Here is a 21,817-nt window from a genome sequence, read left to right on the forward strand (position 1 = left end):
GGGGATTTAATTTATTATCATTTTATTGTTTTGGATGATCTCACAATTGAGATATTTTCTTATAATTATATGATCAAGTGTCTAATTTGTTTTTTGCTTAGATTTTCACCCCCTCCCCCAAAGGGGAGGCAAGGGGTATTGTTTTTGGTTTGTTTGTTTACACTTTAGCAGCAAAACTACTGGTTGAATTCATACCAAATTGGGTTTATAGATTGAACAGTGACCCAGAATAAATGTTATTACATTTTGGAAAAGTAGGTCAAAGTTCAATTTTTTTTAAATGATTTTTTAAAATCTTCCCATTTATACTTATAATGGGTGAAAAACGTGCAAAGGGTGGGGTTTGTTGTGCTTGGCACCACTTGTTTTTAATACAACTGAGTTTGAGTATAAAAGGCCTTGTCTGCTCATGCTCACAGGAGTTGTATGCAGACACTGTATCTGGAACATGATTATCAGACTTTTAAAGGGAGACAACCAGAGAAAACCTTCCTTATGTCTGGACACTGCTCTGACTGGAATTTTGAGACTAAACCCACATGGCTGAGGTTCCAAAGACTGATGGGCTGCTTTAGGAAGGAAGCAGGATGATAAACACTGTACTGCTGACCTCTCCTGGCTCTGATGGAACAAAAACAACTGTTTCTTAACAGATAGTACAATTGTGACCTCTGTCATCTCTTCAGAATGGAACTAAAAAGTGATTAATAATCTAAACCAACTTGGCTACAGCAGAGCGAAAATGTTATTATGTACGAACTGACACTTTCTACAAAAAACACAAAAACTCTACAATTGGATAAAACACATAAAAAGAAGCAAACAACAGCGGACAATACTTCTCTGGTATAATATGCCTCTGTAACAATATAGTGAAAAACGGCTGTGATTGGTGTGAGAGCTAAGCGTTTCAACAGGAAATCTACTGATGAGGTGTGTGATCCAGTAAAGGCAACAGAAGAAAAAGAAGAAAATGAACATAAGATTTTGACTCATCACACAGTAAGGCAACTTCCTGTTTGGCATTCCTGTCTGAAAGCTCCACTAAATACTGCTGAACACAAACAGAAACACACACATTTAATGAGCATTTGGTGTTTTGGCAGTTCCATCAGCTGAACCGACGAGGTTTTGGGAGGACATGCCTCAAACAGCTGGAGAACGTCCTACGTTAAACTGCGCTTGTGTTGATCGTTGTGGAACGTGTAAGTGGTTCAACGCTGGAGTGTAAAATATCCTACTCTGAGGCTTCATGACGCTAAGCTTCTTTAAAACCGAAGCTCTTCTTCCTCTTCAATATCATCATCACTATCATGCACAGTTTGTCCCGATAACCTAAAGATTCAAAGAGTTCATACGACCCCTAGAAACGTAAAGATAACATGCCACAGGGTATGAAACACAGAGGAGAGTCATCAGAAGAACAGCTAACGTAGCTTATGACCAGTCGGTGGCTCCTTCACACTCTAAAACTCTCTCCTTTGCCGTCGATGTGACGCAGTCGCAGGTACACGTCAGTGCCGATGCCTTGCATGGACTGGATGGACAGAGAACCACCCAGGTACTCAGCGTAGGCCCGGGACGTGGGCAGACCAAAACCGAACCTGCAAAATGAACCGTCAGTTCAGTTGTATGTCATAGGCAAATGCGAGAAGTAACTACATACAAAGACTTCATGACAGATACTGTCTACATGGAAATACAAGTCCAAGCCTACATCAACATGTGTAAGTATTTCATTGGACTTTCCATCCTAGCACTACTTTTTTTTTGTTTTGTGGTTGTACATACACCTTGAGAAAGCATTAAGTGACCGGCGTTAAAGTTTGATTCAAGATGGCTCCATCTGTGAAGAGTCTTCCTCCGGGATCAGGATCATCCTGGTAAGAGCTGAAATGATTAATCGACTCCAATCGATTAAAAAAAAATTAGTTGATTAAAATTTTCCTGAATTGAAGCTTTGTTTCCTTAAATGCAGCTAAACATTGGTTCCACGGTTGTTTCACATGGGCACTTATTGTGATGCACATGACATCAGGATCAACACAAACATGGAGCGTAGCTCAGAGGAGACAAGGACAAAATGCCAGAAAATGTCTATATGCTCACTTTCTTCATTGGAACCATCACTTACTCCTTTAAATTTTGAAGCTTTCACACAAACATTAAAAATGTTTGTCTTTATTTTTTTTAAGTTGAATGTTAGGTTCATCTTAAGTTGTTCGTAAGTTGGATCCAAATGTGTTGAAGACTGCAGTGCACATGTTTATAGATCTTGTTTGACTCGTTTATTGTTGTTTATTTCTATATAGATATTTTTTATATATCCTTTTACTTTTATACTTTTTGTGGTTTTTGTCTCAGCTGGTTCTGGACAAGGACAAGGTCAAGTTGGTTGTCATTTTCAGACATGTCTGTTTCACACATACAAAACAATCATCAAACCAATCTTCACCTTGCAAAAGAAAGTCTTTGGAATTATACATCAAAAGGATTAATTTGCACCAACCAATCCACTTTTCATCAGTACAAATACTCTGAAATAAGAAGATCTGGTTAACTTCAACACTGATGTATTCATCTATAAGGCACACAACAACCTACTTCCACCCTGCACACAGGAGCTGCTCTCAATCAGAGTCCCAGTGCAACCTTAGGGGAACCTGTATGTTCGAGAAATCCAAAGCAAGGACCAACTCAAAAGGCAAATGTGTATCTGTAATTGGAGTAAATTTATGGAATAACCTTGATAAAGAATTAAAAACATGCACATCAGTAACTAAATTTACTAGGATGTTTTAAACTAAGCTATTCAATAAATATAAACTATTAGGATAAAGTAAGTAAATTATTAGTACAAATCTAAGACTTCGCTTAGATTTATATTATTTGTTTTATTTATATTATTGTTTAAAACAGCGCCATCTTGTTTTGTTTCTGCAACTTTCCTTGTTGTACATAGGGTAGGCAAAAATAAGCTGTTGCTTCAGCCTAAGCCTTTTCACCCATGCTTAATACAGAACTCCAAATTGTATGTATGTATATATTATGTTCTGTTAAATGGACGAATAAATTACTACTACTACATTTTTACAATTTTTTCGCTTATTCAAATAATTGTTTAAATCCAATCAAATCAAAAACAATAACCAATAGATTCATGGATTACAAAAATAATCAATAGCTGCAGGTCTACTCTTGATTCTTGTGGATCACAGACATCCCTATCCTACCAAAAAGTGAAACTGAAGGTTGGATCCACGACTGGATTATTAGATTAGAACAGTTGTTCTTAACCTGGGTTCGATCAAACCCTAGGGGTTCGGTGAGTCAGTCTCAGGGGTTCGGCGGAGGTCAAGACATACACTCGACTCATTAGTCAGGTGTGTGTGTCGGGCTAGGTCCATGTATGTAAACAAACAGCTTCGGAGACTCTTTCTCTGATTGACATCCAATATACGCGGTGTATTGTTGTTGCTTATAGCACTACAACACATCCGGAAGTGTTTATAAACTCTTCCACTCATCTGACGATGAATTATTTGAGTATTTTCCACATCGTTGTTATGACTTTTGCTACTTCCTGTTAACCACGGAGGCAGCCATGTGTAGCGTTTGTTTACATTTTTCGGTCACCGCACTGGTCAGTTACAATCATGCGGTGACCGACACACCGTCGCGGATGGAGAAATCATATTACGCTAAAGCCGTCAGTCACACTGATTTGCAGTAAATATTCATTATTATTGGAGCCTGATGGTAATTAGGTGATGGGTGTATGTTAAAATGTTAAAAATGATAAACAGCATAAATACAGTAAGTTCATTATTGGAATACATAAGGTTAAAAATTAAAACCATTTCAGTGTGGTAGTATTAAAAAAGGTCATGTCTTTGTGAAAAGGTATGTAATTTGTTGTGAGTTCATGCACTATATTGGTTTTATTCTTTGAACACAGTGATGTTAATGCACGGTTCATTTTGTGCACCAGTAAAACATATGCCTGTGTCTTCAATTTGAAAAAAATCCCATTTTATTTTTTAATAAAGAAGGGTTCGGTGAATGCGCATATGAAACTGGTGGGGTTCAGTACCTCCAACAAGGTTAAGAACCACTGGATTAGAATGTGTAAATTTAATCCAGAATCCTTTTGTTTTCTCTTTACAAACAACCCATTTTGAAAATTTGATCTAATCTTCAAAACAACTGAGTCCTGAACAGATTAAAGTTTACCACAGGTGTTTCAAATGGATGTTAATGCAAATGTGATAGTGTTTTTATATTCTGTGTCTGTGTGATGGTGTGTGTTTAACATGCGTACCCATGCATGGGGCTGGACTGGTTGCCACTGTTGGTAATGTTGTTGAACAGGTTGCTCATGCGGGGGTCCTGTGCACTCTCCTCAGCCGTGCTGAAGTGGTAGTCCATCACTTTGTCTACTATGTTGTGAGGGATGCCCCCCCCACGGTCTGAAATCCTTAACACACATAAGAAACAACATCAGAGATGTTGACTGTTGCAAAGCTGACACAAACACACAAACCAGATTCAGATACCGACCTGATCACAAAGTCTATGTCGTTATTGGCAATGGTCACAACCACATCTGGGACATTGTATGGAGTGTCCAGATGGCTCTCCATGGTGGCCCTGGATGGACAAACATTACATTTGACAATTGATCTTTTACATAATAGAAAGATGGCAATACTCAGACAAAAAAAAAAAAAAATTAGATATTTGTTTTCACGTATCTTATATTCTCATTCATGGTCAAGATCATCTGCTACTTTATCAGTTGACATTTAGAAAATAAAACGTTTGTATACCGTTTGTATTATGGCTTACAAGTGTCTGCGGTTAACATGTAAATCTTTTAATCTACACATTAATGACTCAGCATGGTGCACACACTGCCGTGGGTTCCCCATGAAATGGGATTAAGGGGTTAGTGAGGTAACTTCTGGTTAAGTCTCATCTCAGTTCTTTACCCTGTAAACCTAATGTGCTCCCAATAGAACAACCTACTAACCACTTGTGACCAAAAAACCTTTGTGCTATAGACATATACAACATATAGTCTTAAAACAGAGACTAACTAAAGCAGTGGTTCCCAACCTTTTTTGGCTCATGACCCCATTTTAATGTCACAAATTTCTGGCAACCCCACACATCCAAAATGGAGACCTTTTTTGCTAAAATGAATTTGTTTCTGATCATGTAATAGTAGCAAATAAATGTTAATTTTAGATGACATTTAGGCTATATAATGTATATTATTATGGACTGAGGCAGAAAAGCCAGGTTGAGATTACTGCATAAAGTAAGAATTTTATTTTCCTTGATCAGGATATGTACAGTCAGTCCAGCTTGTATTTACAAGGCTGCAAACTAATACTGAACAAACAATAACTCAAACTATGAATTATGAATTATGAAAGAGCTGCAGCATCTTAAACCGGCCACAATGAACATTTGAAACATAAACAGTACCACACTGCTTCAGTTTCAGTTTGTCATGTTTTTATGTATTGTGAATGTCTCTCTCGACTCACCATATACTGTATATTTTTATTAGTAAGTTTTTATTTTTATCAATTACTAGAAATTTCAGGTGGATGGTGCCTGGAATGCAAATGAAATTTGCATGTAAATCTTTTAATCTACACATTAATGACTCAGCATGAATTAAATTTGCATTCCAGGCGACCCCATGTAGGGTCTCGACCCCAAGGTTGAAAATACTGAACTAAAGCATTTAACTCACTAATATACTATTTAACAGCAAGTCTGCTTTACACTTTGAATTCTTTGTACATTTGTTCTTTACTTGACTGTTTAACTGCACCAGGGTTGAACTGAAATTGTCTCATATGAGTTTAAAGTTATAGCTGCTCTTCTTGTGATAAATATGCCCCTGATTTGATATCTAACCTGCACGTTTGTGATTAGTCCCCTGGTACGAATTCCACCCTTTTCAAGTAACATTGTTCAAATCCTGTCTGTTTAGACACTGGACAGTGGCCTGTCTACAGTCAGTGTAACATGGGTAAATCTAATTAAGCCTAAACTCTGTTACCTGTGACATTCTGATTTCATCTTCTACTTCATATTAACTCTGTGGTTTCTTGCTTAAGAAAATGGCTAAAGGTGAAGTCTTCATTAATATAGAATGTTGATAAGGAGTGTTTGGTCATTTAATTTTTACTTTTGAGTGTTGACTCAGCCAAGACAAGCAGGTTTATGCTTCACTGGAATGGAGTGCTTAACTGTTTGCTCATCATTCAACTACTACAACCATGCGATGAACTGCTTTTATTGTGTGTGTGTTCTCTGCAGTAGAGTGTCTCTTGCTGTGTAGGGTTTTAACCACTGAATATGACCTGTCAAGAGAACTCATTTCCTAACTCCCATGTCCTATTTTTCTCAACTTTCACCAAATTTAGAGTCTTTCGAAGTAAAAACATGCAGAATGTCAGACATCAGTGTGTCTGTCGCCGTCGAGTTTTACTGTCCACTGATGAATCCCTTAAAGACTGATACATGCGATGCCTAAATTTGTGTTGAAAGGTTACCTCATGGCATTCTTGAGGAGCTCAGGTAGGACGTAATCTAGAGGCAGTGGGATGAAGGGGAAGCGAGCTGCTACGTGTCCGTTGATCCTCACTCTCGGGGCGTTACCGTACTGGTGCTCACACAGACGCCTACAGACACGTGACATGCATTAATGCAACAGATCCCCAAACAGCCCCAGCAAATGGAAGACAAAAACTCATTGAAACAAACAACAGGTGTGTAACTCGCTAGTCCATCTTTGCAACCAAGTTATGCTGAACTCCTATAAACTCTTATATTCTCAGCAATATGAGTCTCACTAAAAAGAAGGGGTTTTGTAAAAGAGATTTGTGTGCATATTAGAAATCAGGTGTGTATCAATTAGTTGTTTTACTCAGCTGTATTGGGAAAAAAAGGCTTTAATAGCCAATTCTTATTCAAAATAAAGATTGAATCAATGAGTGATTAATTATAATCTTATCATTCAGACAGTCATTATGGGGATGCTATTTCAATTGCTGATCACAGTTATTTTACACAGGATTACACATCTTGCATTTATACCCAATACAGCAGCTACTTTAGACCACAGCTAAAAACAGCTCAACTCCTCTTTATTTATTAATTCAGTGTAAAGACTTATAATTTATCCATAGGTACTACTGAACATTCATGGTGCAGTTTTCCATTTGAACTCAGTAAAAGTCACTGTGTCCAAAAAGGACATTTGATAAGATTACAGAAGGTAAACAACATTGATAGGCCATATCTCAGTAACAGCTCCGACAGTCAAACATGTCAGGTTTATCAGCTGACCTCTGACATCACACAGTCAACAGAGGGCTCATACAGGAGAAGAAAGTCATGGAAAGGTGACAAGTCAACCAATCTCTGCAACTTAACACTTACCTGGCGAAGTCCACCCACTTCTCTATGATTTTTTTGGGTGAGAGACGTCTGCATATGATCCCTACGAAGTCAGGCTGAAATTGAAACAAAATTGAATTCAAATCAAAGGTATATTACATGTTTTGTTAAAATAATGCACCTCCATCTGTTTAAAACAAATTTGACTGTTTTGCCAGAGGGGGCAGGTTTGGAGCTGTTGTTAATGTCAAAACAGGCTTATCATTGGGAAGCTGCCACACATTAATATTAGTGATGGATTTCTTTAATATTACCAGTTACAGTAATGGATGTAGCTGAAATCTGAAGAACAGAATATAATCAAATTAAGGAAAATAAAGTAGCACCTTCGGAATCCAAATTGAATAGAATATGGGGACAAGTAACATCCAAACCTGACCTAATTCTGGTGTCATTTACTTTCATCTCTCCCTGACAGTTTGTGTATTCAAGTCAGTGTGTACTCAGTCTGGAGAGGCACATTACACCCAATTTACCTGTGGGTTGGGCTGCATGATATGACCAAGAAAGTAATAGCGGTAAAAATGTTCACATCAGTCGATAGTGGTAATGCTCTTTTTAAATTTAAATGCTAATTTGTGAGCCTTGACTAAATCAGAAAGCTGAAAACAGCATAGTGGTGGAAAAAATTCTGCCAAGTATTGTGCAATTCTCAAAACCCACATGCTCTGTTCTATCGACATAATGAAACACATCCAGGAAATGATGTTGAAACTATCAAGAATTTACTTTTGGTAATTTTTCTTGTTAACAATAGACAAAAACATCATTTGCATGTGTTGTGTCTGTGGCCAAACCTTTTGAAGCCCAAAAAATATTTTTTCCACAAATATTTCATGATAATATTTGAGATTGTGTAAAAATTTTAGGCAAAGAATCCAAAATCACTGTGCAAATAATTGAATGTGCTGATCTTTTTCTTTGTGGGTTTAGCAGATGAGACTTGACACCCGTATACTGTCATTAAGTACCAGTCTGATCTATGAGCCCAGAGACTTAAAGCTATACCGTATGATGTGGCATTTTTACACTTTTCTTTTGTCATCTTAAAATACTCCTAATAAGCGTGTGTCAAACTAAAATGTAAAAGAAATCCACCAGGTATTAAAACTCAAAAATGTTTATTTCTCATATATTTATGATAGAAGTCTGACCAATAATTTTATTCGGTCTGAATGAAATAATTGGCCGAACCTGGCTGAGCCTCCTGTCAATCATCTATTACAGCCGTCCAGCATCCAATCCATTATTTCCGTCTCCGCATATCGGATGTAGAGATGGTTCACTTGCTGCTTCTCCTGTCACTGACCACAGTCTACTGTCTAGGATGTGAATGGATAGAACTGAAATGCACATGTGGAAGGGAAAAAACTGATTTATTAACAGAAACAACAACTAAGCGGAACAAACAGGAGTCTGACAAATGAAGGATGGAGATAAAAGTCCGGAAGTCTGGTGTACTGGACTAAACAGACAGGTCGACACAAAGCTCAGCTTTTATGACCGTGGGACTCATACATGTACATGTATACATGTACATGTACTCGGTGTCACACAATGTAGGATTATGTAGGATGATAAATGCATGGACTATGAAACCTCAAATGTCCACGGAAAATTTGCGGAGGCCGTGCATTCACAGTGCGCGCGCCCATCGCCTAGACACCTCATCTCCGTGTTGCCGTGAAGACACTGACCCAGCGCTGCACAGACCAGACCCTGAAATACAGGGTCTACTGATGAAATAGGAGCTGCGGGCCCGCGGCAGGTGGATGATGTATCTGATTACTGAGGGAGGGGTCCGCGGACACACCAAAGCGGACCGGACCTTTGCTTCCACCTCTACTTCCTCCTCCGCTTCCTCCGCGTGCATCAGGTGAGCGGAGGAGAGAGGAGGGGAGCCTCATAGCTCAGGCAGAGGGAAGAGGGCGGGGCTTTGGAGGGAGGAGGGTTGTTCATGTTCAAACTTTTACTAAGTGCTGTGAGAAATGCCACATCGGTAGGTATAGCTTTAATAGAGAAATGATATCACTTATATAACACTTATCTAACATTTGTTACATTGATATTGAAAAAATTCTAAGATAATTATTGTAATTATTTCCTCATCCAGCCAAACACGTACAAATACGCACACACAAAAAAATGTGTCATTGATGTAAAATAGTAAAAAACAGTCAAACAAACATTGTCTTCATGGAGGGCAAGATGGTGCGTGGCCAGCATTCGGATTCCCAGACGAGAGCAGAGTGTTGTGTCCAGGAAGTTACGGAGGATGGTTTCATCCTGCAGGGCCAGACAGCGGTCAGTTAGCTTCAACCTAAACTAGTCTAAATACTACATTTACAATCCAGCACAAAAGGTTCACAGTTTTTGGAAGATGAGAGCTGTCTACCAGGAGAGCCATTTGAAAACTGCTGTAGTGCTTTAACATCAAAAATATCCTGAATACTATTTCTTTCTGCCTCTGTGTAATTTGTACTCAGAACCCCTCATCTGCCAGCTTCACCAAAAACAACACTCTGACAGGGAACTGAACAACTGAAGCCTGAGACAGTTTTCACTTTTTGTACAGAGGTGTGATATGAATGAACTAAAATGTTCTGAAGAAACCGGAGTCTGTCCTGGCTTGTTCACTGGTTGCTTCAACTTTATCTCTCTGGATGCAAGACAATGCAAGTCTCTTTTTTTAAACAATTTCTTGGCATACTGGGGTAATCTCTTTTAATTTTTAGATGCAGGAGAATTTGAGGTTTGGGGGTGCGTGAAGGTCTATATTGTTTCTGTAATGAACTGAATAAACATCACAACTGTGTGCTGGTTACTTACAGGAATATGAATACAATTCATTTCATTACTGCATAAATGAATTTTATACACAAAAATGTAAGTATTACAAAATTTGATATTTCTACTAAAAGCATTTATAGTTGTTTCAATTGTAAGAATTTTTTTTTCCCCAATTTTGATGCCTCTGTTTGCAATGGAGGGTCCAGGTGTCCATCCCTAACCTATGCTTGGATCCCCACATATATTGTAGTGTTTCATTGTAGCTCAGTGTGTGCTGCTCTCACCTGGACATGTTTACGACACTCCCTGAAGCCCTGGGCCAGCATCGTCACCACATCTTTGTGGTCATCCAACAGCTGCTGCACCAGTTTACAGAAACGAGCCTCCACATCCTGGTCCTTAATCTGTTTATGGATGTGGATACCATAGGTTTTGCAGGGTTTACATGGCCTCTTACAGATTAACAAAGAGTCACTCAATGTACGATCTTCACATAAGTACTAATGCACTGCTACTACAAAAATTTCTTTGAAAAATACACCTGGCAGAAACATGACCTGCTGTGCTGTCGTACAACACAACACAATGCAAGCCCAAAATCCTCCAGATTTGACATACTGTATTGATCTCAGGCAAAAAAATAGGACTAGTCTTGAAGGAATTTCATAGCAGTGTAGCAGTGTTTTCCACACATTTACTTTGTAACCTTTCTTTCATAATACGATATAACAGAAAATAGTATTTGATCAAAAACAACCCCTTTATGATTGATACAGTCCATAGCCAACACAAGAGTGGTTTTTAGAACAAAGAAAGCTTTTGACATTACTTCCTGTTTATGCATGTAAACACAGACACTCCCTGAAGAAAAGGAACTTGAACATTTGACCTTATGACCTTATATGTGTGTGTGTGTCACTCACCGGGGGGAAGTCGACAAGCATGTGGTAGGCTCTGATGTACAGTTCATGCTGCAAAAAGAGCAGAGCAGCGTCAGACTGCAGTGTGATTGATCATCCAACCAGAAACCACAGCCCTCCCTGAATGGGCCCCATCTGTGCTCTGCATTACACATTGGCCTATGTAATACCAAACAACACACACTATTTAGGTCAAACTAGACTTTAAATATCTCCACTGTTTGTAATGTCTCCACTGTGAAAATGTGGTACAACTATTGTTTTCTTTTTGACAGATAAGGTGATCGATTGTACTGGACAGCCAACTCTACATTGAAGCTGGAACAATGGAAAAGGAACGAGGCTTTATATAATGCTAACAGAGGAGTGGTTTGATAGTTACACAAAGGAATCTAGGTAAAAGTTCATCTGCAACAAGACATGCAGAAAGGCCGAATGGCTTAAAAAGTAAAACACAGAGCAAGAGAGAAAGTACAAACTGTCACTGCAAAATTGTGTCAAGATCACCGCTTTACTGCTTTACATTATTTATCTGTCTCCAACTCTTGGAGTGACATTACAGAGAGCACGCAAAATTTAATATATCCTCAATTTGAACTCAACAGCTTTTTTTCATTTGTCTCTTTTTGGCTCAGTAGCGTCTTCTTTACTTCTCATATAGAGTTTTGATATACTGGAAATGGAATCTTTTGACAAATGCTTTTTTTTTTTTACATTTATCAGCTCCATAATTCACACCTCAGATACGTTACTGTATGAAACATTCCACCTACTTAAACTATAAAGTTGTTTAACCAACTCTTCATAAATAGGGCTGCAAAGACAATTAGTCAATGACTAGTCGACAGTTCGCTAGTGACGTTGTGCACTTTTGTTTAAAGAAAAACATTTATTTCATTGCTGACAGCAACTCTTGAGTATTTAGTTGTTTAACACACTTTGTTGGGCACTGTAATTATTATGCACAAAGTGCACTTGTGTTTAAGGGAAAAAAAAAGTATTTTATTGCTGCTGCAATATGTATTGAACAGTGAATATTTGTTTAACTTTGTTATGCATTCTAATTTAAGCTCCTTGTCGGTGTCTTTGACACTATTGGACCATGGGTCACAAAGTTTTTTAACCTGTCGCTCACAACTGGTTTGTTTCCCAGCTCCTTCAAACAGGCCATCATAGAACCTAAACTAAAGAAAACCACACTGGACCCCACAGACTTCAAAAGCTACAGGCCCATTTCAAAGCTCCCCCTATTGGCCAAAATCCTTGAGAAAGCAGTGTCTAAACAACTTACAGCTTTTCTGGAGACACACCAGATCTATGACACTTTTCAGTCTGGGTTTAGACAACGCCACTCAACAGAAACCGCACTATTAAAAGTGTCTAGTGACATCCTGATGGCGGCTGACTCCGGGAAATCCACGGTCTTGGTCCTGCTAGATCTCTCCTCGGCCTTTGACACAGTGGACCATACCATAATGATTGAGAGACTGAGGGACCTGGTAGGGATGTCAGGTCCTGTGCTAGACTGGTTCTCCTCTTACCTGACCGGCAGAAGCTTCACTGTGTCAATAAACAACTTCTAATCTGACTCAGCGGATCTACTGTGTGGTGTGCCCCAAGGCTCTGTCCTGGGACCAGTCCTATTCTTACTCTATGTCCTCCCACTTGGCCACATTATCCAACAGTATAGTGATGTCTCCTATCATCTATTCACGGATGACATCCAGATATACTGCTCCTTTAACTCCTCTGAGCCCCACAAACTGAGTTCCTTAATCAACTGCTTGTCAGAGCTGAAGCAGTGGCTAAATGATAACAGCCTCCAGCTGAACTCCAGCAAAACTGAGACCCTCATCATTGCCCCGGATAGTGCAATCCCAGGGATCAAACATCACCTTGGAGACCTGAGTTCCTCGGTAAAGACAAAACTGAGGAATCTGGGTGTCATCTTTGACCAGGACATGTCTTTAGAATTCTACTCCAAACACCTAGTCAAAAACTGTTTCTTCCACCTACGCAACATCTCCAAACTCAGATCTATGGTGTCCACAAATGAGCTCGAGATGATCGTTCACGCTTTCGTATCTTCTCGCTTAGACTACTGCAACAGCCTGTTTACATGCTTAAAGAAGGAGCTGGCCCGTCTACAGTTTGTCCAGAACTCTGCTGCCAGGCTCCTGACCCGCACAAACAGGAGAACCCACATCACTCCCATCCTTAAATCTCTCCACTGGCTCCCTGTTCTATATCGTCTTCATTTCAAAATTCTTGTGCTAACTTTCCGGGCCCTACATGGCCAGGCCCCTGCATACATTGCTTCCCTGATCCAGCCCTACAGCTCGACTCGTAGCTTGAGGTCTTCAGGACAGCACCTGCTGATGGTTCCACGGACCTGTTTTAGCACACGCGGGTGACAGGTCTTTTAAAGCTGTGGCACCACGTCTATGGAATGACCTGCCTCTACACCTACGGTCCATGGACTCTGTAGAGAGCTTTAAGAAACACCTCAAAACCCTCCTGTTCAAAAAGGCTTTTTAGTCTCCCACCTGACCCAGGACCACCACAGACTGATTACACTCTATGTATTCATCATAACGTACTCCATGTGTCATCCCCCCCCCCAGTCTCTCTATATCTCTATCGCTCTCTCTTTTCTCCTCCTTTACTCTCTCTCTCTCTCTTTAACCCCAACTGGTCAAGGCAGACAGCCATCCTTCAGGAGTCTGGGTCTGCTCGAGGTTTCTGCCCGTTAAAGGGAAGTTTTTCCTCGCCACTGTCACCAATCACAAGTGTTTGCTCCTGAAGGATTCTGTTGGGTCTCTGTAAACTTAATTTGATTCTGATTTGAATTGATAAAGCACTTTGTGACTCTGTCTGTGAAAAGTGCTCTATAAATAAAATTTACTTTACTTACTTTACTTTACTTAATTTATTTGCACCAAATGTTTTTGTTTAAGGAAAGAAAATGTATTTTATTGTTGCGATAATTATAAATAAGAGCCATTGGCTTTTTGTTTTTGTTTTGTAGCAGTTCATAATCTCACCAGTCGACTACTGAAATAGTCATTAGTTGCAGTCCTATTAAAAATGAATTAATACTAATGTATGCTGAGTTTTTTTTTTGTTTTTTTTTTAAATTCAGTAACAATTTGTGATACGTTTGGATGAAAACTGAGACCCATGACACATCTGAAAGGATCTCCTCCTTTTATTTAACTCTTCCGGTGCCAGACAGTTAAGAGGCTAATAAGCCTTAAAAGTGCCACAGATTTTGGCCGTTTTTCAGTATTTCGCGTCGTTTTTATAATATTTGAAGAATCCTGCAGGAAACCGCTCGGTAACATCCGACCGATTGCTAATTAGATTCAAAACGCACCGGACGCAGCCGATTCATTATTGATCGTAATTTGCATAATTCATAATAATAATAATAATAATAATAATAATAATCTTTATTTATATAGTACTTTTCATACATTAAAAACTGTAGCACAAAGTGCTTTACATATCAGTTTAAAAATCAGTACCGCCCCCCACCCACTCACCCGCACACACACACACACACACACACACATATACATGCAAACCCACAAGCTCACACATACTTAAGAAGACTGACTGAGCACGGGTAGACCAGAACAAAAATGTACAAGTAAAGTAAAACATCAATTTAGGAGGCGCTGTCTCAGGGAGCCATCCGCACCAGGAGGCAGCCGCCGACCCCGGCGACCAGGCACCAGCAACACAGCCCCGCATCCCAACTAGTGGGAGAGGGCCAACTGGGACCCCCACCCACCAACAAGGAGCAGACCCCAGTGAGAGAAGGCGCCACAGCCCCCGGAGTCCACAGCCGCCCCCCGGCATGGAGGGCTCCCTCTGATGAAACACCGGAGAATAAGAAACATTAAAAAGATATAAAAATATTATTCGGTCGCGTGACCTCAAATTCCCGTCTGATTGGTCTCAAAAGGGGGACACAGAAAGAACGTCATCGAAATGTGAGAAAGAAATGGGGGTGGATGGTTTGTTTGTACACAAATGTGGCGTGTTCTCCAAAGCCGATCTGATCGGCCCGTGGCACTTTAAAGGTTGTATTCGTAAAGCTGATTTAATCGGCCCATGGCACTGAAAGAGTTAAAGTTGCACCTTACTGTGCTTGCGGTCGTGCATGTGGACAGACAGCCTCCTACTTACCACTTGCAGAATGGTCGGGTTGCAGCCGATGATGAAAGGCAGACTACGGAAGCCCTTAATGCGATGGGCGATCCGTACAGGCAGCTCCTTATGGAGATACTTGGCACTGCTCTGAGATTATACACACAATAAGGAAAGCAGGTCAGAAGACAGTCTCACATATCTGTAGTTTTCTCAGTAAACACACCCTCAGCACATTTGTCTGTGTGGTTGGAATATTTACCAAGATGTGATGTCCGTCAGGAGATTTCCCAGAATACAGCAGGGTGGCTAAGGTCAGTCGCACAGATGCCTGGGGAAACATTTACACATACTTCATCCAATCAGCTCTACAGCAAAGGGAACTACAGCTGCTAAAGATTCAGCAACACATTTGAAATAGAATCATTTACATTTTTAACCCCAGGGTCTATATGGTTCAATACTGTGGCCTTTTGTCATTAATGAAAGAAGACAGTCTGCTCTTTTAGAGAAACAGGAGCAGAAACTGAAGAAGAGCTCTTCTGAATAAAAGTCTAAAACTGGAAACATCTGATTCAATCAGGAACTGTCTGACAACAAGATATGGCATTAGCATAGATATTCAATTCAGCTCCAGACCTCCACAGTTCCAACTGGACCACACTGATCTATTCAACTCTGCTCACATTGACTATAAATATCTTAACACTAATAATTATATTAAAGTGTCTACTGTAATATTTTCACACAGATTTATTCATTAAGTACACTTTTCAGATATTAATACAAATTGGCTATTTTATTATTAACATAAGCTTAGAATCTGTTTGTTTCTTATTCATGTTAAGTTACTTTTGACTTCCCAAATGCAGTTATGTACTGTATTACATTTAGATAGTGACCTTAACTTCTCTGCCTAGTAGCTAAAGATTTTTTATATACATCTAAAATGCAACATGTGATACTTAAGGGTTTCAGGTAGGGCTGAGTGATTTTTACCGTGACAAGTTAATCAATCAACATTGATAATTCTTATGAGAAACTATCATTTAATCCAAAAATTCTGGGATGAAAAGGAAAATTTGCTCAGTGCAGATATCATTTTGTTTTTGTTGTCTTTTATTCCTTCATTTTGGTTAACTGTCTTACAGTCTTTCAGCCCTTCATCACATCTTTGAGTAAGAGCAAATTGAATCATACAAATTACCTTTAATAGTGATATCAGTGACATGTCATCCTACTGTATGTCAATACTAACATTGGCTAGGCAATGATCAACAGATATCGATTTGACTGACATATGCATCTCTAGTCATTTCTTTAGCAGTAATCCTGTTGACTTTTACTGACAACTCTTAGTAATTATCAAGACAGTTTTTTTCTTGTTGACGATTGGATTAATTGAGCTTTAATCTCAGTTTAATCTATAATAATAAATAATCATATAGATCTGCTCAAATCACCTTCATTCTGCTGAGATTTTGATTTAAAGACCAAATAAGAAGTGACATCTTGTTATATTGATTGGATTTTACACACAAACAATTGAGCGTCCTGACACTAAATTCTGTGAATAGACCCATTAGGACCAGAAATAGTCAGACTATCCAACCTATGTCACAATGAAAGAAACCTGGGATGGGTCCTGAATCACCAAGACTGGACTAAACAAAATAAACAATGTCAAATCTAATTCCAGTGGAGTTCAGAACAGGCATGTCAAACTAACAAAAAGGATTTCACTGAGTGAGAGACTGTAGAGCTGTAATGATTCCCATTGTTGTTGATTAGTGCAGTTCTGCACTACACATACAAGTCCAAATGAGAAACAGCTTGGATAAAAAAGAAGAAAAAGACAACATTCAAAAGTACTTATACTTGGGTTTTACTGCAGAAATATGAACACATAATTCATGTCCGTCTTGGTAAACTTCATTTCATTATTGAATTTACATCAATTCCTTATATTCTGGCAGAAACACATTCAAGAAAAGGTTGGAACAAGAGCAATACTAAGTCAGTACTAATAATGAGGTAAGAATAATGAAATAATGTGATTCTTAACAGGGGTTATCATGATTTGGTACAAAACCTGTATCCAGCAAAGGTTTAGTCCTCAAGAAGCACATGTGGGCCAAAGACCTCCAATCTGACGACAAATGTGAGAGAAAGTGACTGAAATGTTTAAAACAATGTTTCTCAAAGAAAGACAGCACAGGATTTGGATATTTCAGTCGCTACCGTAGAGAATAGAAAAGATTTAAGGTATTTGAATCTACTTCATTGTGTAAAGGACAAGGGTCCAAGTCTAAACTGAACACCACTATCATCGATCCCTTACTTCTTGATGCAATGTCATCCTTTATTCAGCAGATAGAACAATATAGGGTCAGGATTACTGTGGCAAACCTATGGTAAGTTCTACAAAACCCAGTTACCCAGTTAAACATTGGTTCAAATTTTACTGTGCCAAAGGAAAGCCTATATTAACATTAACTGTGTCCAAAAGTATAATGGACTTCTCTGGGCTCAAAAGCATCTGGGACAGACCAGAAATCAGTGGAAACATGGACTGTGCTCAGATGTGGAGTTTAAGCTCCAGGTGTGGAAAGGCCCCCTTAAATGCACCGATGCGTAAATAAATCAGTCACCAAAGATCATCATTGTGCTTGTAGGAATCAGTAAACAGTAGCAGAAAAACACGCTTCTGAGCTCTGGGCAAGATTTAAGACACCCAAGAAAAACTAAGAAGAATGACTGTGCTTAAAAACAGCTCACTGTGGGAACAAGTAATAGCACAGGGCCTTTTGGAACCTCACTTGACTGGCATAATTCTATATGATTTAAAGGGACAGCACAAAAAAAGAAAATTGTCTGATTCTAGCACTTTCAATTTGACTGGATACATATCGGGATGTGAAACAAGACATCAGCTTGAGCTTTGAGAAACACTGACTGACATGTTTCACAATTTTCTGACATGTTATGGACCTAATAATTAATTGATTAATCAAGTAAATATTGAACAGTTTTGATCTAATCCTATGCAAATAACTCAATCAGCAAAACACAGAGTAAATAAATACACTACAGGGTAGGGAAATGACAGAATCATTAACATTATTGTGATATATTTTTATATCTTGATAATCATACTTAGCATGATATGCATTTCTCTTTTGTCTTTAAGATTCATTTTGTTAACATTCTCAGCTAAAATATTTGTTTCAATATTTCACAGTTTTACTTAATTTGACTTGTGTAAATTTGATATTGTCTAAACTTTTTTTCATTATGGTGGTTTTAAATGTTCCATCTCTAGATTCACAAAAGCTTCTGCTGTTAATGATGTTCTGATCATAAAGAATAGTTTAAAAGCAGAAAAAAACACCTTTATTGTCTCTTCCATCTTGTTCAGTAAGAGTTCAGATTATGGTCTTTTTGATTTAATGTTGTAAAAGCCAGTGTACACATACAAAATAAGAAAATTCAAATAATAATAAAAAAGATCTAAATTGTGTAATTAGGGACCACAAACTGTTGTTTTCATCTTATCTTTTTTTTTTTTTAACAATTAATTTAAAACCAGGTATAACTGTTCCATTTCTTCAACTTTTACTCAGGACCAAAAATCAACCTTTAACCCTAAAAGACCCAACTGCTGCTGGTGACCAAAAGTATCTACTGATCTAAAATGTTTCATACCTGTTGATCCACAAATCATACCAATAAATGTAAATACTTGGCGTGAAATACAGTTTGTCATCTTTTCATGGTCATCTGATATGACCCATTTGGCCATTCAGAGGCTCTGTAGTGAACATGGAAACACTGTCATCTTCTACAACATTGATTCACCAGTAAAACCTATGGAGTTGGGTCAATGACAGTGGATGAAGATGTTTGGCTTATGTTCAGTTATTGATATCTTTGCTGTAAAAGTCACTTTTTCTTCAGTGTTCTCTGTTTTCATATAATCATCCTCAACTTTAACCTAAGCTTTTTTGAACATCTACATGACCAATAAATCAAATAAAGGAAAATACCTGATTTTCACTGAAAAAATATATGATAATATTAAAATAAATGGTGATAAATAACTTAAGAATGGTTAAATAAAGAGAGAAATTAATTTGGGAAATGCCACAAAAGCAGCACTGGGTCATCATGGGTTAAAATAATATAACTAATGATTTGGCATTTATAGACACTCAAAAAAGAAGCTATATTCAACTTTCATGTGCAAACACAAATCGAAATCTGTAAAACATGTTCAGTTATATTTTTACAGGCTGGTAAACATTGCCTTACAGTGGGCTGTTAGTCCTGTCATATGAAATACATCAAGACAATCAGCATGGGGAACACTGAAGCCTCAATGAATGTGTAAAAGGAAAATTAAAGACATTCTGTGGCAGCGCTACGTGAAGAAATGCGCATTTCACTCAAATCTGAGTTATGCAACTCTACGTACTAGCAAAAACAGTTTCTTGTAACTAATACATGTCCTCTAAACGCAACAGTGTCAATAGTTAAAAGTTCATTTGTAATTTGTAGTTCATTTGTGTGTTTTAAAAGTGTTTTATGTGCCATTACTAAAATCTTTGTTCTACTATACAAATAAATGACACAACCACATAGATTATGTGACTGTGTGTTAGTTATAGTTTTCTATACGCTAGAAGAGATTTGTCCCCAATCGTGCGAACCCAAAAACGCCAAAATATAGCTATTGTGCATCATTTCACAGAGTATAAAAATACTTTTACTTGCCTTTCACTGTTCTTGAACGCACCATACGCCTAGCTAACGGCTAGCATTCCTGACAGGCTACAGTTAGCATACTTCCTCGGTGGCACAGTCCAGAGAACACTGTGTGAGAAAAACACGTTAGCGAAACAGACACGTTCTTACTTTTTCTGCCGAAGCGTCAATCGCCGACTGGTTGTAAAACGACGTCACAGTCTTCGACCGCTCTCTGGCCAGCTCTGAAAAGCCCTGCATCGAGGACGTGGACCGCAATCTGTGGCTGCCCGTACATGACATCGGCGTTACTGTTTTGGTGACAGGGGACAGCAAGAGGCAGCCGAGCCTCGGCCTGGCCCGGCAGGCGGCACCGCTCAGCATCTCCACAGCTATACCCGCGAGTCCAGGACGCATTAGGAGACGAGCTGTGGATGGGTGAACAGGGTTGGCCTGTTCAGTACGAGCAGTTAATTCAAGAAATACTAGGAGGCCATTAGGGTCGGGTTGTAATGGTGCACAAAGGCACGCATCTGAATACAGTAGAGAGGGTACAGAAAGGGCTTTGTACGCATTGGCCAGTGGAGGGGAGAGCTGAGGCGACGACACGACAGCTCAGCCAATCGGGAGGTCCGGGGGGCGGGGCCAAACAGCATCAACGGGCTCTTCCTCTGCACCGAACTGAACTGAAACAAAACACACATCTGATGGCAATTTTCTGGACTACTCTGGAAATTGTGGTTTGTTTGGGTTTTTTTTTTTTTTTTACCTCCGCCAAGGAACGGCGGAGGTTATGCTTTCATCGGGGTTTGTTTGTATTTTAGCAAGATGACTCAAAAAGTTATGGAGGGACTTGGATGAAATTTTCAGGAAATGTTGATACTGGCACAAGGAACAAGTGATTACATTTTGGTGGTGAAGGGGGTCTGATCTGCCTTGGCGGAGGTCTGCGCTCTCCGAGTGCTTTTCTAGTTTTTTTCTTTTTTTTGTGAAAAAGCATTTGGCAACAAATTTAGGTGCTTTTAAAATTTGAGTGGAAAATGTTATCAACTTTTGAAAAGTCAAACACAACAGCTTGAATGACACAATGTTTTTCTCTGTCAGTCAAAAACCCACGGTCTGTCAGCCGCTGCTGCTTTGGCGGTAGCAAATATGCGAATCTGCTGCAAACACCACCAAGAGTGTCTGTGGTATATTGTGTGATTTACTTTTGGGACTATTAAAAAATAGGACCAATGGCCCTGTAGCTTACCGGCCAAATTAAAAGCTTTGGGAAATATATCCAGATGCCATTTATTATCACCCAGCTATGTGTATTTATTATATTACAGAAATAGCCCATGTTTTGGTCATATTCCAATCAGATCGGTAAAAATTCAAATTCCAATTTCATATCATTGATACTTATTTATTGTATCAGTCCACTTCCTATCTGTTATAATGGGAACATTTTTCAAAGTCGCACCAAATCCAGAATCAGATCCAGATTGAAATAATTTCAATACCTTGTGTTGATATCATTATAAAGAAGCTGTATAGCAAGTTTGAAGTCAATCAGAACTGTAGTTTGGGAGAAAAAGACGATTGAATTTTTTCCCCATAAGAGCCCATGTTAAATTTTCTGTAAATTCCCGGATCCAGAAGAAGATCCTGATCAGCATGTGGACATTATGTTTTGGTCATCTCCCCATCAGGGCTGGACTGTAGAAACTTCAAATTGATATCAT

General features: G+C 38.9%; 1 protein-coding gene across 1 annotated transcript; it reads right to left on the reverse strand.

The window, feature by feature from the left end:
- Window positions 1–291: 291 nt before the first annotated feature.
- On the reverse strand, window positions 292–20,649 carry bckdk (branched chain ketoacid dehydrogenase kinase). The gene is made up of 11 exons (XM_030153842.1): window positions 20,262–20,649; window positions 15,610–15,678; window positions 15,387–15,497; window positions 11,196–11,243; window positions 10,557–10,676; window positions 9,670–9,768; window positions 7,465–7,538; window positions 6,576–6,704; window positions 4,561–4,650; window positions 4,322–4,477; window positions 292–1,604 (listed from the first exon to the last, which is right to left on the reverse strand). Exons 1-11 carry the CDS (start codon window positions 20,505–20,507, stop codon window positions 1,460–1,462), a joined length of 1,287 nt encoding a protein of 428 aa, XP_030009702.1. The 5' UTR covers window positions 20,508–20,649; the 3' UTR covers window positions 292–1,459.
- Between the last annotated feature and the right edge of the window lie 1,168 nt (window positions 20,650–21,817).

Source organism: Sphaeramia orbicularis, chromosome 14 (genome assembly GCF_902148855.1).
Source record: "Sphaeramia orbicularis chromosome 14, fSphaOr1.1, whole genome shotgun sequence".
Lineage (NCBI taxonomy): Eukaryota > Metazoa > Chordata > Actinopteri > Kurtiformes > Apogonidae > Sphaeramia > Sphaeramia orbicularis.

What these genes read in the sequence shown, in the direction of transcription:
- bckdk (XM_030153842.1), bottom strand. Translation starts at nt 20,507, where the DNA reads ATGCGTCCTGGACTCGCGGGTATAGCTGTGGAGATGCTGAGCGGTGCC. An exon ending in AGTGTCGTAAACATGTCCAG is followed by an intron (nt 9,769 to 10,556) that starts GTGAGAGCAGCA and finishes CTGGCCCTGCAG; the next exon opens with GATGAAACCATCCTCCGTAA. An exon ending in CAGTCCAGCCCCATGCATGG is followed by an intron (nt 1,605 to 4,321) that starts GTACGCATGTTA and finishes TTCATTTTGCAG; the next exon opens with GTTCGGTTTTGGTCTGCCCA.